We start from the raw sequence: 16,443 nt of genomic DNA, 5'->3' as shown, positions 1-16,443 counted from the left end.
TGGGATCATTGTCTTGCTGAAATGTCCACCCTTGTTTAATATTTATTATCCTGGTAGATGGCAGCAGATTTTTATCAAGAATGTTTCAGTACATTTGTTCATTCATCCTTCCTTCAATCACATGAAGTTTGTTAGTGACGTATGCTGAAAAACAGCCCCAACCATGATGTTCCCACCTTCAATTTTCACTGTTAGTGTGGTGTTTTTGGGTGATATGCAGTGCCGTTTGGCTTTCAAACATGGTGTGTATTATGGCATCCAAAGAGTTCATTTTTTGTCCTATCTGACCAGACTATATTCTCCCAGTATTTCACAGGCTTGCCTAAATGTTGTTGAGCAAATTTTGAATGCACTTAAACATGCTGTTTGTTCAGCAATACAGTCTTGCATGGTGTCCATGCATACAGACCATATAAGTTGAGTGCTTTATGTCTAGTTATGTGCCTGCTGATTCAATGTCTTTCTGGAGCTCTCCTCAGGTGGTCCTTGGACAACTCTTCTGATAATTATTTTTGCTCCTATATCTGAAATCTTGAGGGCAGCACCTGGTCACTGCTGGTTTATGGTGAAATGATGCTATTTCCACTTCTGGATTGTGGCCCCAACAGTGCTCACTGGAACCTTCAGTAGTTTAGCAATTCTTCTATAACCAATGCCATCAGCATGTTCTGCAACAATAAGGTTGCAAAGGTCCTGAGACAGCTCTCTGTTTTTACCCATCATGAGATGTTTCTTGTACGGCACCTTGGTAATAAGGTACCTTTTTATAGGCCATCAGTTGAACTATCTGATATCATTTTTCACTAAGTGGCAGGATTGCTTTCTAATTACTGATAGATTTCAGTTGCTGTTTTGACTTATTGTGGCTGTTTACACCTCTCTTCACATGTTCAATACTTTTTCCCTATGTCATTTCTCATTATTGCACAACTTAATTTATGGACATCTATGAATTGATTTGCTTGCCTGTGTGGATTGGATGGGTTGTTGCCGACAACTGGTGAGAATTTCATGTCAATAGCACCTTTAGAAATATATTTACTTAGTAAATTGGTGAAGTGTTCAATACTTATTTCACGCGCTGTATATAAACTAAAGTCATTAGAGCCAGGTTCTCCTAAGACCTTAAAGACACCATTTAAAGTTTTGTAATTTTTCTTTTCTGCAGTTGAAAGCAAGGAGCAATTTGATTTTCGAGCTTTAAGGCTTGACTGGTTTCGGCTACAGGTAATGAAGCTGAGAAACGTACCTGACCACTCCAATATCACTGATTTATTTTACTCTAAGGCCTCATTCAGTTGTCAGAGATTTTTCCGGTACTCAAAAAAACGATACAAGTTTCATCAGTGTTTTGTCAGGGTGTCATTTTAATCAGTGATTTTCTCGTATGAGTAAACAGATAATTTAGTTACAAAACTTTTCCGATGTGTTAATAATAGACAACACACAGATTGTACATTGAAGGCATCCTTGGGCTGTCTGTTATTTTCACAGATCCATAGAATTGTATGGGTGATTCTTAACCATGACTCAGATTAATATCGGTTACATACGCTATCATGTGTTCTATCCATGGATAACATGGATATAACACTTACGTGATTTACGAACATCTGAATGAGGCCTAAAATGCAGAAAAAAAACTATATAATTCAGTGTAAAACATAAAACTGCAATCAACTTGTTACAAAAATTACTGGGGTAAACGGTATACTGGGTTATTTTCATTTCAATGTGCAATAATAATGCCCAACACTAGATGTCACTGCAATAGAACAGATGATATTTTTAGTGACTTGCGACCACATGGTTCCTTGTGTTTTGCAATGATGCTTCATCTGATTTTAATATTCTGCTTTGTAATAGGAAATATAAATAAATAATGTGCAATATTTCAATTAAACAGCTCTGCCGCAGTCTTGGGCGTCATCACCACAACTGTCATTAAGATTGAAAACGTGCTGTGCTCCCATAATGGAAATAGATGAAACATATATTAATGCATTTGGCTTATCAATTCCAGTCCCCAAAGTATAGAGACAGATTGTGACAAGTCAGGTCTGGAATAAGGCTGGAAACTACTGTTGTGAGAGGAGTCCGGCTGCTGCTTAGGATGAAGCGGCCACTTAGTTCTGATGGATCCTGTTCTGCTATCTGCCTTTATTACCTACAGAACACAATAAAATTCTTCTTCTGCATCCAGGAGTCCAGACCTGGAAACCCAGAAAGCAAAACAGACATAACTAATTATATGCGAATCCAATAAGCTGGAATATTTGGCCATTTACCGTAGTTATTAATGATCAGATCTTGTTAATGCTGAAATGTACCGTAGTTTTTCGAATATATTAACGAGAAAAAAAAGGTTACTGCTTACTTGTCTTGTATGTTGCCCCCTAAGGCCTCCTTATATGTTAGATTAACGGTCGAACCCGCCAAAATGAACAGTTTCAGCCGACAGCGTAATATGTATAAGGGCCCCCACAGATGATTGTCTGCGGAGATAAGGATCTGGCATGTCTGATTTCAGACCCACATTCCTTTTGATCTTTAAAGTTAATCTGTCCTGTGAAAAAATGCTACTAACCTGCAGATATGGGGTTAATCTGCAGGTAAAGGGTATGTGCACACAGATTGGCCGCTGCAGATTCGCAGCAGTTTTCCATGCGTTTTCAGTACCATGTAAACCTATGGAAAGCAAAATCCGCAATGCACATGCTGCGGAAAAAAACGCGCGGAAATGCTGCGATGTTTATTCCGCAGCATGTCAATTCTTTGTGCGGATTCCGCAGTGGTTTACACCTGCTCCATAATAGGAATCCGCAGGTGTAAAACTGCAGGTGGAATCCGCACAACATCTGCAAAAAAAAACGCGCAGTGCGGATTTCCTGCAGATTTACCAAAATCAGTCCAGAAAAATCCGCAAGACTTTCCACAACGTGTGCACGTAGCCTAATAGCATTCTGAATCTCCCCAGCGCCGGCACTGAGAGCCCCACTGCTTGGAGGAAATGACCCTTATACCTCCTGGCAGCCACAGGGGGCGTGATTGTAGTCGCTGCTCGCTGTACACTGACTTTTCTGCTGCACATACTGACTGTGTGCACACGCCCATACACATACGTGCCTTATGGGAACTCCTGTCTGCACGTTAGGGTACAGGGTGTAACCTTCAGATGTACGTTGCAGGTAGGATAGTAGTAGTTTTCTTTAGCACTTGGATTCTAGGCTTTTATGTAATTTTCAAGTAACTGTTATTTTTTTTTCATTCATTTCGGTGTTTTCCAATCCAGTCCCCCAGGAAACCTGAAATAAGTAATGTCTTGCAATTTCCCATAGAGAAATAATGTGCTTCTGCTGATTTAGCGATGCTAATTAAAACACCCATGCATTATTAATGAGACTGTGTCACCTATCATTTTAAATACTCATTAAAACCAGAGAGTGACACATACATTTTGGTATTTTTCTCATTTTCGTTCTCGTTGCAGATTCCTTTCTTTCGTTTTTCATACCTGATTATGTGGGTAGTCGTCTTCCCTGAGTTGTTGCTCTGCTCTGTCATCAGTTCGGAGCTTTGCTTTACAGCAGCCACATGAACCTTTACAAACCTCAGTCAGAAAAAGGCCCATCGACCTCTATGGGAGAACTTTCACACTATGTGACCTGTGCAGAGGTGTTTGTGCAGGGCGAAGTAGGAGGTGACCACTGCCAATTGTGAACGGTGGGATCTTGTGTTATCTTTACGTGGGTGTTACCTTAGATTGTAATCCTCCCTGTGATAATGATAACTGAGTGATCATTACAGAACTGGAAGTGTCAGCTCTTTTTAAGGCTTAGCTCCCAGAGTGAAAACTATAAAAATAATAACATGGACCCTCCAATTGTTGATTATGAATGCGATATCCTAAGTAATCGATATAATTTACAGTTAATGGCATCCAATGCCACCAGAATTCTTTTACTTTTTTTGTTACAGAGGCTCTCCAAAAAGTAAAAAAAAAAATCTAAACAGCAGTGTATGCATTAGGCCGGGGTCACGAGTCTCTCGTATCAATACCCGGCACTGCCGCCGGCACTCGGGACCGGAGCGTGCGGCTGGATGTATTTCTATGCAGCTGAATGCTCCGGTCCAAGTGCCAGCGGCAGTGCCGGGTATTGATGCAAGAGACTTGTGCGAATTTCTCGCATTGCACTCACAAGTGTGCTCCCGGCCTTAGCGTGACAAAATAACACATTCTTAAAGGGGTTGTCCCACAAGCAAAGTACATTTTAATTAATAGATCTTATTAAAAAAATTAGTTACACAATTGGATGTGTTGAAAATTTTATTTTCCTGTCCCGAGGTCATCTTATAAATGTACCCCTGAGTAATGGATGTTCTTGACCATGCAGGAATATGGTCAGATATACCACAGCTCCTAGGCCGGGGAGGAGGCAAAAGAGAGTATACAGACAGGACAGCATGGGAAAGCTGTGATGTTTTCTCTGATATAGCACGTTTTTAAACAGGCAGGGAAATATTTTTCTTTACAGAAAGCAGCAGCTGTGATCCCATGATGTCCTGTCTGTATCCTCTCTTTTGTGTCTTCCCCTGCCCATGAGATGTGGTATGATCAGACCATGTCCCTGTACAGTCAGACACATCCATTACACAGTACACAGCAGGATACATTTATAAGATTACTAGATGGTGGCCCGATTCTAATGCAGCGGGTATTCTACAATATTTATGTATGTATATAGCAGCCACATAGTATATAGCACAGGCCACGTAGTATATAGGAGCCATGTAGTATGTAGCAAATACTATGTGGCCTGTGCTATATACTATGTGGCTGCTATATACATACATACATAAATATTGTAGAATACCTGCTGCGTTAATACAGGCCACGCAGTGTATAACAGTGGCCACGCAGTATATAACACAGCCCACATACTATATAACACAGCCCACGCAGTATATAGCAGCCATGCAGTATATAACACAGGCGACGTAGTATATAACACTGGCCACGTAATATATAGCACAGCCCACGCAGTATATAGCAGCCACGCAGTATATAGCACAGCCCCCGCAGTATATCACACTGGCCACGTAATATAGATCACAGCCCACGCAGTACATAGCAGCCACGCAGCATATAGCACAGCCCCCACAGTATATAACACTGGCCACGTAATATATAACACAGCCCACGCACAGCCCACGCAGTACATAGCAACCACGCAGTATATAGCATAGCTCCCGCAGTATATAACACTGGCCACGTAATATATAACACAGCCCGCGCACAGCCCACGCAGTACATAGCAGCCACGCAGTAACTAGCACAGCCCACGCAGTACATAGCAGCCACGCAGTATATAGCACAGCCCCCGCAGTATGTAACACTGGCCACGTAACATATAACACAGCCCACACAGTATATAACATAGCCACGTTAGTATACAGCACAGAGATGTAGTATATAGCAGAGCCCACGCAGTATGTAACACAGCCCACGTAGTATATAGCAATGTGGGCACTATATGCGTGGTTAGAAAAAACTTAAAATAAAAGATAAACATATACTCACCTTCCGAAGGCCCCTTGAAGTTCTGGCCCTGTGTGCGGTGCACGCGGCAGCTTCTGGTCCCAGGGTCGGTAAGAGCGCAGGACCTGTGATGATGTCGCGGTCACATGACTGTGACGTCATGTCCTCGCATAGCATCCTTGGCACCGGAACCTGCCGCTTGCACTGCCGAGGACAGCCGCGACGGAAGGTGAGAATAACCATTTTTTTAAATTATTCTTATTTGTAACATTAGATCTTTTTACTATTGATGCTGCATATGCAGCATCAATAGTAAAAATTTGGTCACACAGGGTTAATAGCTGCGTAACCGGAGTGCGTTACACCGCGCTCTGGTAACACTGGCATTAACCCTGTGTGAGGGCTGACTGGATGACTGGAGGGGATTATGGAGCGGGCACTGACTGCGGGGAGGAAAGAGCGACCATTTTGCCGCCGGACTGTGGCCATTGCTGATTGGTCGTGGCAATGGTCGTGGGCGTTTTGCCTTGACCAATCAGTGACTTGGATTCCATGACAGACAGAGGCCTCGACCAATGAATATTCGTGACAGACAGAAGGACAGACAGACGGAAGTGACCCTTAGACAATTATATAGTAGATCTCAGCACATGACATTTTTTTTCAACACATCCAATTGTGGAACTTACTTTTATTCTAGGATCTATTGATTAAACTGTACTTTGTTCCTGGTAAAACCTCTTTAATGTGTTTATTCAAGACAATTTTTTTTACTATGAGCATAAAAACTTACATGCAAGTAGGTTAAACCTACCTGCCTGTTGTGCCTGGCACCGGTCTCTGCCGAAACAGAGAAATTGCGGACTGCTCTTGTTGGCAGTTCAGCAGCTTCCGCTGATGTCAACAGAGCAGCTTTTTTCCACTCTGCTCTCTTCACAGTGCCTGACTGCCATTGTCATGCTGATTGACTGCCATTGTCATGCTGATTGACTGCCGTTGTCATGCTGATTGACTGCCTAACTGCAAGGAGTCCGCTGTCAACCAGCATGATGTCTGCAGTCACTCCCTGTTAAGAGAGCAGCCCACAAGAAGAAGAGCTGCTCTGTTGATGTGGAGCAGCTGAACCGTCACCAGGAGCTGTCTGTGACCACTCTGGGTCAGTGCTGGGTTGAACATGCAGATAGTTAACACCTACTATACTTGCTCTATAAATCTACAGCTTTTGTGATCTGTACAGTCTTTCAGTGTTGTCCTGTAATAGGGAATATACTGGGTGTTATAAATTATGTTGTTATTGTTATGCATCACCTGTGTTTTGGTTATTTTTCAAACCTTTTATAGACAGTTACAAATGCTATTGTGTTTTCAAAATATTTTAGTTTCAAGAAACTCTACATAGATGAGCACAATACAAGCAAAGATAATAAACTTTGTAATATATTTTTCGATACAAAAAAAAAACTTCTTTCTCCACATCAGGCGTCTTTTTATCCTTTGGTCTTTTTCACATTCGCTCATAAATCACTGCTGAAAATTATGTAAATCAAAAATGAGAGATTTTTACTGGGGTTACAGTTATTCGCCATTGAAGTTTATTGAGAGGGGAGAGAAATGAGGAAGAGAGAGCGGCTGGACAACGAGAGAGACACAGACAGATAACAATGCTACAGCTACACTGCTCAGTACTGTGCATAAGGCGTGAATATGCTGCTGCTTTTGTGTGATAGATACATAGATAGATAGACCCCATTGATAACCTCTGGAATGTAATCGAGAAGATGATGGATAGTCACAAACCATCAAACAAAGAAGAACTACTTACATTTTAGAACCAGAAGCAGTGTGAAAGACTGGTGGAAAGCATGTCAAGACCCATGAAAGCTGTGATTAAAAATCATGGTTATTCCACAAAATATTGATTTCTGAACTCTTCCTGAGTTAAAACATTAGTATTGTTGTTTCTAAATGATTATGAACTTGTTTTCTTTGAATTATTTGAGGTCTGAAAACACTGTTTTTTTTTATTTTGACCATTTCTCCTTTTCAGAAAAAAAAATACAAAATTTATTGCTTGGAAATTTGGAGACATCTTGTCAGAAGTTTATAGAATAAATGAAAAATTTACATTTTACTCAAAAATATACCTGTAAAGAGAAAAATCAGACAAACTGAACATTTTGCAGTGGTCTCTTAATTTTTGCCAGAGCTGTAGATATATAGATAGATTATAGATAGACGATAGATAGATAGATAGATAGATAGATAGATAGATAGATAGATAGATAGATAGATAGATAGATAGATAGATAGGGGAGCAGGAGCTCCTCGTTTCTATGTGTTTTGGAGACATCATATCAACTAGTATCCACCCACTGTAAAGCTGAGTTCAGACAAAATTGATAATTATCAATAAAGGGAAAGTTGCTGATACAAGCCATATACTGGTCAGAAATAGTGCTTCTCATATACACACAAAGGTTTATTCTGAAGATTTATTATTTCTTATGTTTTGCTTGTATAGCGTCATCATATTCCACAGCGCTTTACAGACATTACCATCACTGTCCCCCATTGGGGCTCAAAATTGGAAAACAACAGATTTAAACCTTAGGAAATGTGCAATACGCGATCCGCTAGGGTTCCTTGAGCACTGAATTGAGAAATACTGCTCATTCTGGACTGCTTTGTCTCCTGCTTCAGGCTTATACCAGCGTAGCAAAGGCCTCACTGTCTCTACGTGAAAACCAAGACCTGGGCAAAGTAATGAATCTGATAATGTTTCACACCTGGATGCTGGATTCCGTAGAGGAGCTGATCACGGAGACCTCTGACCTTTCCATCTTCTGGTTAGTGCCATGGTATTTTTATCATGAATTTATCTTGATAGAGTTCAGGAGTCGTAAGAAAATAAACCCATAATTTCATAATGGAACACTATATGGGAATATCCTACAAAGAACGATGAGTGGGGATAGCAGTTTTGGATCAAAATTCTCAATACTGTTACACTATTTTATGATTTGTTCATCTGGAGTAGAGTAGTTGTAGATATTGCTGGAACTGTAAAACAATGCTTTACAACTAAATTAAGTTGTTTCTGCAGCATGAATCTCTGCACACCTAATTAAAGGGGTTTTCCAGGCAGCTGATACATTTTTGCAGTCACTCTGTGGCTGCAGATTGCTGAATTGTGAGTGTGCAATGCATGCACTGTCAGGATTCCTCTGTATTCCCAGTGTGAGTGGACAGTCTTGTGACACATTTATGCAATTTACACATTTGCGTTCACGTGCCGATTAGGGTCTCTGCAGCTCCTATTGAGGAAAAAAGGCTAAAAAAAATGGTCTTGGGCCGGCAAACCCCTTTTAATGTTAAATCGGGTAGATTACTTTGAGGTCCAGAAATTTTTGCAACAAATCTGCAGCATGTTAGTTCACCCTGCCCAGGCATAGCCATCCATTGGGCCATGTGCCCATGATCCGGAACAAGCAGCGCATCAAGAGAGATTGACATGCTGCGGTCTTGACGCACTGCATGTCAGTGTCCGCGGGTGATCCGCAGGCAACTATGTACGTATAGTGGACATGGGATTTCTAGAAATCCCATCCACTACGCTGTCACAGCTGGCTGCTGCGTCGAACCCGGAGTAATTATTGATTGTGGGCACATACCCTTGTAGTATCTATCCAGTGAGGGCCTCATGCATCTATCTCCGGGTGCCTATGATTTAATAAAGAACCATACATATTCTGTGAGAAACATACATGCTGTATAAAGGGTCAGTATGATGCTACACCATACTTTCTAGTTCCTCAAGAACATCCTCAAGCACCTAGAAAAAAAGGCAGACCTCCTGGATGCCTGAAAACTCTAAAATCCAAAGAACATAAGGGTTATAGAAATATAAATGTTGTGGCATTTGTTGCTTCATAATTAGTGTTGAGCGATACCTTCCGATATCGGAAAGTATCGGTATCGGAAAGTATCGGCCGATACCGTCAAAATATCGGATCTAATCCGATACCGATACCCAATCCCAATGCAAGTCAATGGGACGAAAATATTGGAATTAAAATAAACCCTTTCTTTCCTTGTAGGTTAATTCTACATGAAGGAAAACAACTAAGAATAATGTAGGATGTATTGGGGGAGGTGGCGGAGACATTAAAGGCACAGAGGTTTAGCCCAAACAAATAGAATAGCAGGTTTTTTTGTTTTTTTTTATGACGTTCGGCGTTAGAAAGATTTTGACTATTTTTTTTTTTATTTTGTCAGATATTGATGTTTCACTTCTTCCACGTCCTTCACCTTCTTTTTTACTTCTCCCACACTTTCTTCTTCATTATCCTCATCATCAGCTTCTTTGACATCAACTATCTTCACCTTATTCATCTTATTCTACCTCTAATTTTTTTTTTTTACATTGTTCATATTTTTATTTAACTATTATCTTTTTCATATTCAACTTCTTCATCATATTCTTATTTGTGACAGGCATTCCCGTAGTTGTTATCTATAAAAGTTTGAAGATTACACCTTCCGTTCTGCCTGTCACAAAAGAGTTACATTTGTCCGCGTTCAGTTTGGCCTGCAGCATCAGGCTTTATCCAGGGGCACCACGAGGAGGAACGGACTCACCCCCATACACTGCTTAGTCTTCTTCTGCTTATAATTTAGATAATATCTTTTGCTCTGATATTTAGTCTTATGCTTAATGTTCTTCTGCTCTTTGTTCTGCAGCCTCTTGTTCTTCTGCTTCTCGGTCTCCCATGTCGTCGTCGTCTCCAGGGTCGTCGTCTCCGGGGTCGTCGTCATCGGGGTCGTCGTCATCGGGGTCGTCTTCAGGGTCATCGTCTCCAGGGTCGTCGTCATCTCGGTGGTTGTCGTCTCTGGTGTCGTCATCATCTTAGGGGTGGTCTTCCGGGTCATCGTCTTTAGGGTCTTGAACTTGGAAATGTAGCAGAAGGTACAAGAAGGCTGAGAAAATGCAGAGAAACAGCTGATGGAACTGGAACTCGGATGGCTACCCGAAGGTCCAAGAGCCGATGGAACTACCGTGGACCAGCTGACGTTACTGGAACCCGGTTACTAAGCAGGAGGTACCCGTGCCTGAAAGCACTACCAAGGACCACCTGACGTTGGTGGAACTCGGATACCCAGAGGGAGGCACCTAAGCCAAAGGCTCTGCCCGGAACCAGCTGACGGTACTGGAACCAGGATGGGGAGCAGAAGGTACAAGAGAAAAAGACACTGCCGAGAACCAGCTGACGGTACTGGAACCCGGATGGGTAGCCGAAGGTCCAAGAGCCAATGGAACTACCGAGGACCAGCTGACGTTACTGGAACCCGGTTACTAAGCAGGAGGTACCCGTGCCTGAAAGCACTACCAAGGACCACCTGACGTTGGTGGAACTCGGATACCCAGAGGGAGGCACCTAAGCCAAAGGCTCTGCCCGGAACCAGCTGACGGTACTGGAACCAGGATGGGGAGCAGAAGGTACAAGAGCAAAAGACACTGCCGAGAACCAGCTGACGGTACTGGAACCCGGATGGGTAGCCGAAGGTCCAAGAGCCAATGGAACTACCGAGGACCAGCTGACGTTACTGGAACCCGGTTACTAAGCAGGAGGTACCCGTGCCTGAAAGCACTACCAAGGACCACCTGACGTTGGTGGAACTCGGATACCCAGAGGGAGGCACCTAAGCCAAAGGCTCTGCCCGGAACCAGCTGACGGTACTGGAACCAGGATGGGGACCTATTCAAGCTTGTCTTCCTAGAGCCCCAACTGGCGGTGTTAGAGCCCAGGGTCAGCAGAAGGAGGAGCAGGGGGAGGGGAGTGCAGGCCGAAGCCTGCACTGGCGGCAGCTTTGGGTCTGTTGTGCCTGCGTGGCGGTCGCAGGACACGTTGCTGGCTACACAGCAGGGGAACAGCTGGAGGTGCTGAACCCCACTGACACATTGGCGAGGTGTTTGGCTCTGTGCAGCCAGCACTTCCGGACAGCAACTAGCGGTGTTGGAGCCCGGGCTCTGCCGGTGGAGCAGAGTGTAGGCCGAAGCCTAATTGAACCGATTTCAAAGGCAACCTTTAACCCCCCCTCAGGGGTTACAAACTAGAAGAGCCACAGCTTATGCAGCAGTAGTGCCACACAAGTCAAAGGTTGCTCTTTTAATTTTTCTCCTTGCACACGCCGAATGAAACACGTATAACATTTAGCCCTTTATACAGTCAAACTGTGTTGGAGGCGTGAGTTCCCTTCGTAATGAGACGCAGCACAGCTGACAAAAATGCCACCTTGGTGCTTTGCGCGGCCTCCTGAGCTTCGTTATTTGTTGCACAGGAGTCTGCGCTGTCGTGTTATCCCTTGGCCTTGCGCTGTTAGCGCTGCCCATCTTCTAACATCATTTCATGTCGGCTGTTGCGGTTTGCGATGACCATGAATCCGACCCACGCAGTGTCTTTACATAGTTAAAACACTGCGGGGCTGGGATTCATGGCCTGGCGCAGTACATATGTTCGCCTCTCGCACTCGGGTCCTTACACCCGCTTCAGACTGTGCGGCGTCAGCTGATCCCTTATCGCATGCCACGGCCATGAAGCCGCACAGTCCGAAGAAGGCGGAAGGAGATGAGGGATAGGCGAAGAAATGCAGCGTTCATGCCCGTCAATCACACCCTCGCAGTCAAAATAAATAAGACACCGAGGGGCGTTGTGTGGGGCAAGGCGGCGGCATAGGCGCAGCCAGCCAAACAATGAGGCCAGAAGACGGGCAGCGCTACCAAGGAGCTTGTTGCGTGTCAATACAAAGGAAAATCACACCTGAGGGACGTTTTAATGGTCTCAGAGGACTCATTTTAGACGTTTTCAGTTCCCCATGGGCAAGGAGAATAAGTTTCCGAGCCACCTTGCACACATGCAGCATTACTGCTGTACAAGGTGGCTGTAAAACATAGAAACACCTGGGGGAGGGGGGACAGGTTCCCTTCAATTTCAGTTCTTGTGTCTGCGTGGCTGTCGCAGGACACGTTGCCGGCTACACAGCAGGGGAACAGCTGGCGGTGCTGGACCCCACTGACACATTGGCTGGTGTTTTTCTCTGTGCAGCTAGCAGTACCGGGCCCCAACTGGCGGTGTTAGAGCCCAGGGTCAGCAGGAGGAGGAGCAGGAGGAGGAGCAGGGGGAGGGGAGTGTAGGCCGAAGCCTGCACTGGCGGCAGCTTTGGGTCTGTTGTGCCTGCGTGGCGGTCGCAGGACACGTTGCCGGCTACACAGCAGGGGAACAGCTGGCGGTGCTGAACCCCACTGACACATTGGCGAGGTGTTTGGCTCTGTGCAGCCAGCACTTCCGGACAGCAACTAGCGGTGTTGGAGCCCGGGCTCTGCCGGTGGAGCAGAGTGTAGGCCGAAGCCTAATTGAACCGATTTCAAAGGTAACCTTTAACCCCCCCTCAGGGGTTACAAACTAGAAGAGCCACAGCTTATGCAGCAGTAGTGCCGCACAAGTCAAAGGTTGCTCTTTTAATTTTTCTCCTTGCACACGCCGAATGAAACACGTATAACATTTAGCCCTTTATACAGTCAAACTGTGTTGGAGGCGTGAGTTCCCTTCGTAATGAGACGCAGCACAGCTGACAAAAATGCCACCTTGGTGCTTTGCGCGGCCTCCTGAGCTTCGTTATTTGTTGCACAGGAGTCTGCGCTGTCGTGTTATCCCTTGGCCTTGCGCTGTTAGCGCTGCCCATCTTCTGACATCATTTCATGTCGGCTATTGCGGTTTGCGATGACCATGAATCCGACCCACGCAGTGTCTTTACATAGTTAATACACTGCGGGGCTGGGATTCATGGCCTGGCGCAGTACATATGTTCGCCTCTCGCACTCGGGTCCTTACACCCGCTTCAGACTGTGCGGCGTCAGATGATCCCTTATCGCATGCCACGGCCATGAAGCCGCACAGTCCGAAGAAGGCGGAAGGAGATGAGGGATAGGCGAAGAAATGCAGCGTTCATGCCCGTCAATCACACCCTCGCAGTCAAAATAAATAAGACACCGAGGGGCGTTGTGTGGGGCAAGGCGGCGGTATAGGCGCAGCCAGCCAAACAATGAGGCCAGAAGACGGGCAGCGCTACCAAGGAGCTTGTTGCGTGTCAATACAAAGGAAAATCACACCTGAGGGACGTTTTAATGGTCTCAGAGGACTCATTTTAGACGTGTTCAGTTCCCCATGGGCAAGGAGAATAAGTTTCCGAGCCACCTTGCACACATGCAGCATTACTGCTGTACAAGGTGGCTGTAAAACATAGAAACACCTGGGGGAGGGGGGACAGGTTCCCTTCAATTTCAGTTCTTGTGTCTGCGTGGCGGTCGCAGGACACGTTGCCGGCTACACAGCAGGGGAACAGCTGGCGGTGCTGGACCCCACTGACACATTGGCTGGTGTTTTTCTCTGTGCAGCTAGCAGTACCGGGCCCCAACTGGCGGTGTTAGAGCCCAGGGTCAGCAGGAGGAGGAGCAGGAGGAGGAGCAGGGGGAGGGGAGTGTAGGCGAAGCCTGCACTGGCGGCAGCTTTGGGTCTGTTGTGCCTGCGTGGCGGTCGCAGGACACGTTGCCGGCTACACAGCAGGGGAACAGCTGGCGGTGCTGAACCCCACTGACACATTGGCGAGGTGTTTGGCTCTGTGCAGCCAGCACTTCCGGACAGCAACTAGCGGTGTTGGAGCCCGGGCTCTGCCGGTGGAGCAGAGTGTAGGCCGAAGCCTAATTGAACCGATTTCAAAGGTAACCTTTAACCCCCCCTCAGGGGTTACAAACTAGAAGAGCCACAGCTTATGCAGCAGTAGTGCCGCACAAGTCAAAGGTTGCTCTTTTAATTTTTCTCCTTGCACACGCCGAATGAAACACGTATAACATTTAGCCCTTTATACAGTCAAACTGTGTTGGAGGCGTGAGTTCCCTTCGTAATGAGACGCAGCACAGCTGACAAAAATGCCACCTTGGTGCTTTGCGCGGCCTCCTGACCTTCGTTATTTGTTGCACAGGAGTCTGCGCTGTCGTGTTATCCCTTGGCCTTGCGCTGTTAGCGCTGCCCATCTTCTGACATCATTTCATGTCGGCTGTTGCGGTTTGCGATGACCATGAATCCGACCCACGCAGTGTCTTTACATAGTTAAAACACTGCGGGGCTGGGATTCATGGCCTGGCGCAGTACATATGTTCGCCTCTCGCACTCGGGTCCTTACACCCGCTTCAGACTGTGCGGCGTCAGCTGATCCCTTATCGCATGCCACGGCCATGAAGCCGCACAGTCCGAAGAAGGCGGAAGGAGATGAGGGATAGGCGAAGAAATGCACCGTTCATGCCCATCAATCACACCCTCGCAGTACAAATAAATAAGACACCGAGGGGCGTTGTGTGGGGCAAGGCGGCCGCAGAGGCGCAGGCAGCCAAACAATGATGCCAGAAGACGGGCAGCGCTACCAAGGAGCTTGTTGCGTGTCAATACAAAGGAAAATCACACCTGAGGGACGTTTTAATGGTCGCAGAGGACTCATTTTAGACGTGTTCAGTTCAACATGGGCAAGGAGAATAAGTTTCTGAGCCACCTTGCACACATGCAGCATTACTGTCGTACAAGGTGGCTGTAAAACGTAGAAACACCTGGGGGAGGGGGGACAGGTTTCCTTCAATTCCAGTTCTTGTGTCTGCGTGGCTGTTGCAGGACACGTTGCTGGCTGCACAGCAGGGGAACAGCTGGCGGTGCTGAACCCCACTGACACATTGGCTGGTGTTTTTCTCTGTGCAGCTAGCACATCTGGGCCCCAACTGGCGGTGTTAGAGCCCAGGGTCAGCAGGAGGAGGAGAGGGAGCAGAGTGTAGGCCGAAGCCTGCACTGGAGCAAGTTGAAAGGGAAACTTTAACCCCCCCCCCCAGGCGTTTGTAGCTGAAAGAGCCATCTTGTACAGCACTAATGCTGGAAAAGGTAAACTTAGCTCTTTTAATTATGGTCTTTGCACATGCTGAACCTAACACTTATGAAAAGTGTCTCCTCCTACCGTGATACCGTCCGGTAGGTGGAACTTTCCTTTGTGATGTGACGCAGCACAGCCGTCATTCTTACCCCCTTGGCGCCGTGCGCCGCCTCCTCAGCGTTGTTTGAATCAGTCCCGGAGCCTGCGCTGTTAGGTTAGCCCTTGGCCATGCACACATTTTGCGCTGCCCGTCTTCTGACATCATTTGGTGTCAGGCTGGCTGCGCCTGTGCGGCCGCGCTGGCCGAGATCCCGCCTCGTACTGTCTTCTGATTTAATCCCACTGGGGGCCTGAGATCCGTGGCCATGCGCAGTGCATATCCTCGCCTCTCACTCCCCTCCCTACGGCTTCTTCAGACTGTGCGGTGTCACGGCCGTGGCATGCTATTAGGGACCAGCTGACACCGCACAGTTTGAAGAAGCCGTAGGGAGATGAGTGAGAGGTGGAGGTTCAGATATGCACTGCGCATGTCCATGGATCTCAGGCCCCCAGTGGGATGAAATCAGAAGACAGTACGAGGCGGGATCTCGGCCAGCGCGGCCGCACAGGCGCAGCCAGCCTGACACCAAATGATGTCAGAAGACGGGCAGCGCAAAATGTGTGCATGGCCAAGGGCTAACCTAACAGCGCAGGCTCCGGGACTGATTCAAACAACGCTGAGGAGGCGGCGCACGGCGCCAAGGGGATAAGAATGACGGCTGTGCTGCGTCACATCACAAAGGAAAGTTCCACCTACCGGACGGTATCACGGTAGGAGGGGACACTTTTCATAAGTGTTAGGTTCAGCATGTGCAAGGAGCACCATGAAAAGAGGCACTTTTTCCCTTTGCATCATTACTGCTGCACAAGGTGGCTCCTTCAGTAACAAACGCCTGGGG

The 16,443-nt window shown here is 46.3% G+C and overlaps 1 protein-coding gene across 1 annotated transcript in view; it reads left to right on the top strand.

The window, feature by feature from the left end:
* NCKAP1L (NCK associated protein 1 like) overlaps positions 1–16,443 on the top strand; it is a 325,756-nt gene that overhangs the window by 84,827 nt on the left and 224,486 nt on the right. Inside the window, exons 15-16 of the mRNA XM_077297911.1 lie at positions 1,169–1,227; positions 8,240–8,385. Of these exons, the coding sequence (XP_077154026.1) occupies positions 1,169–1,227; positions 8,240–8,385 (205 nt within the window). The remainder of the gene's footprint in view (positions 1–1,168; positions 1,228–8,239; positions 8,386–16,443) is intronic.

This window comes from Ranitomeya variabilis, chromosome 3, assembly GCF_051348905.1.
Source record: "Ranitomeya variabilis isolate aRanVar5 chromosome 3, aRanVar5.hap1, whole genome shotgun sequence".
Taxonomy (NCBI): domain Eukaryota; kingdom Metazoa; phylum Chordata; class Amphibia; order Anura; family Dendrobatidae; genus Ranitomeya; species Ranitomeya variabilis.
This window is presented reverse-complemented; position numbering and strand designations above follow the sequence as displayed.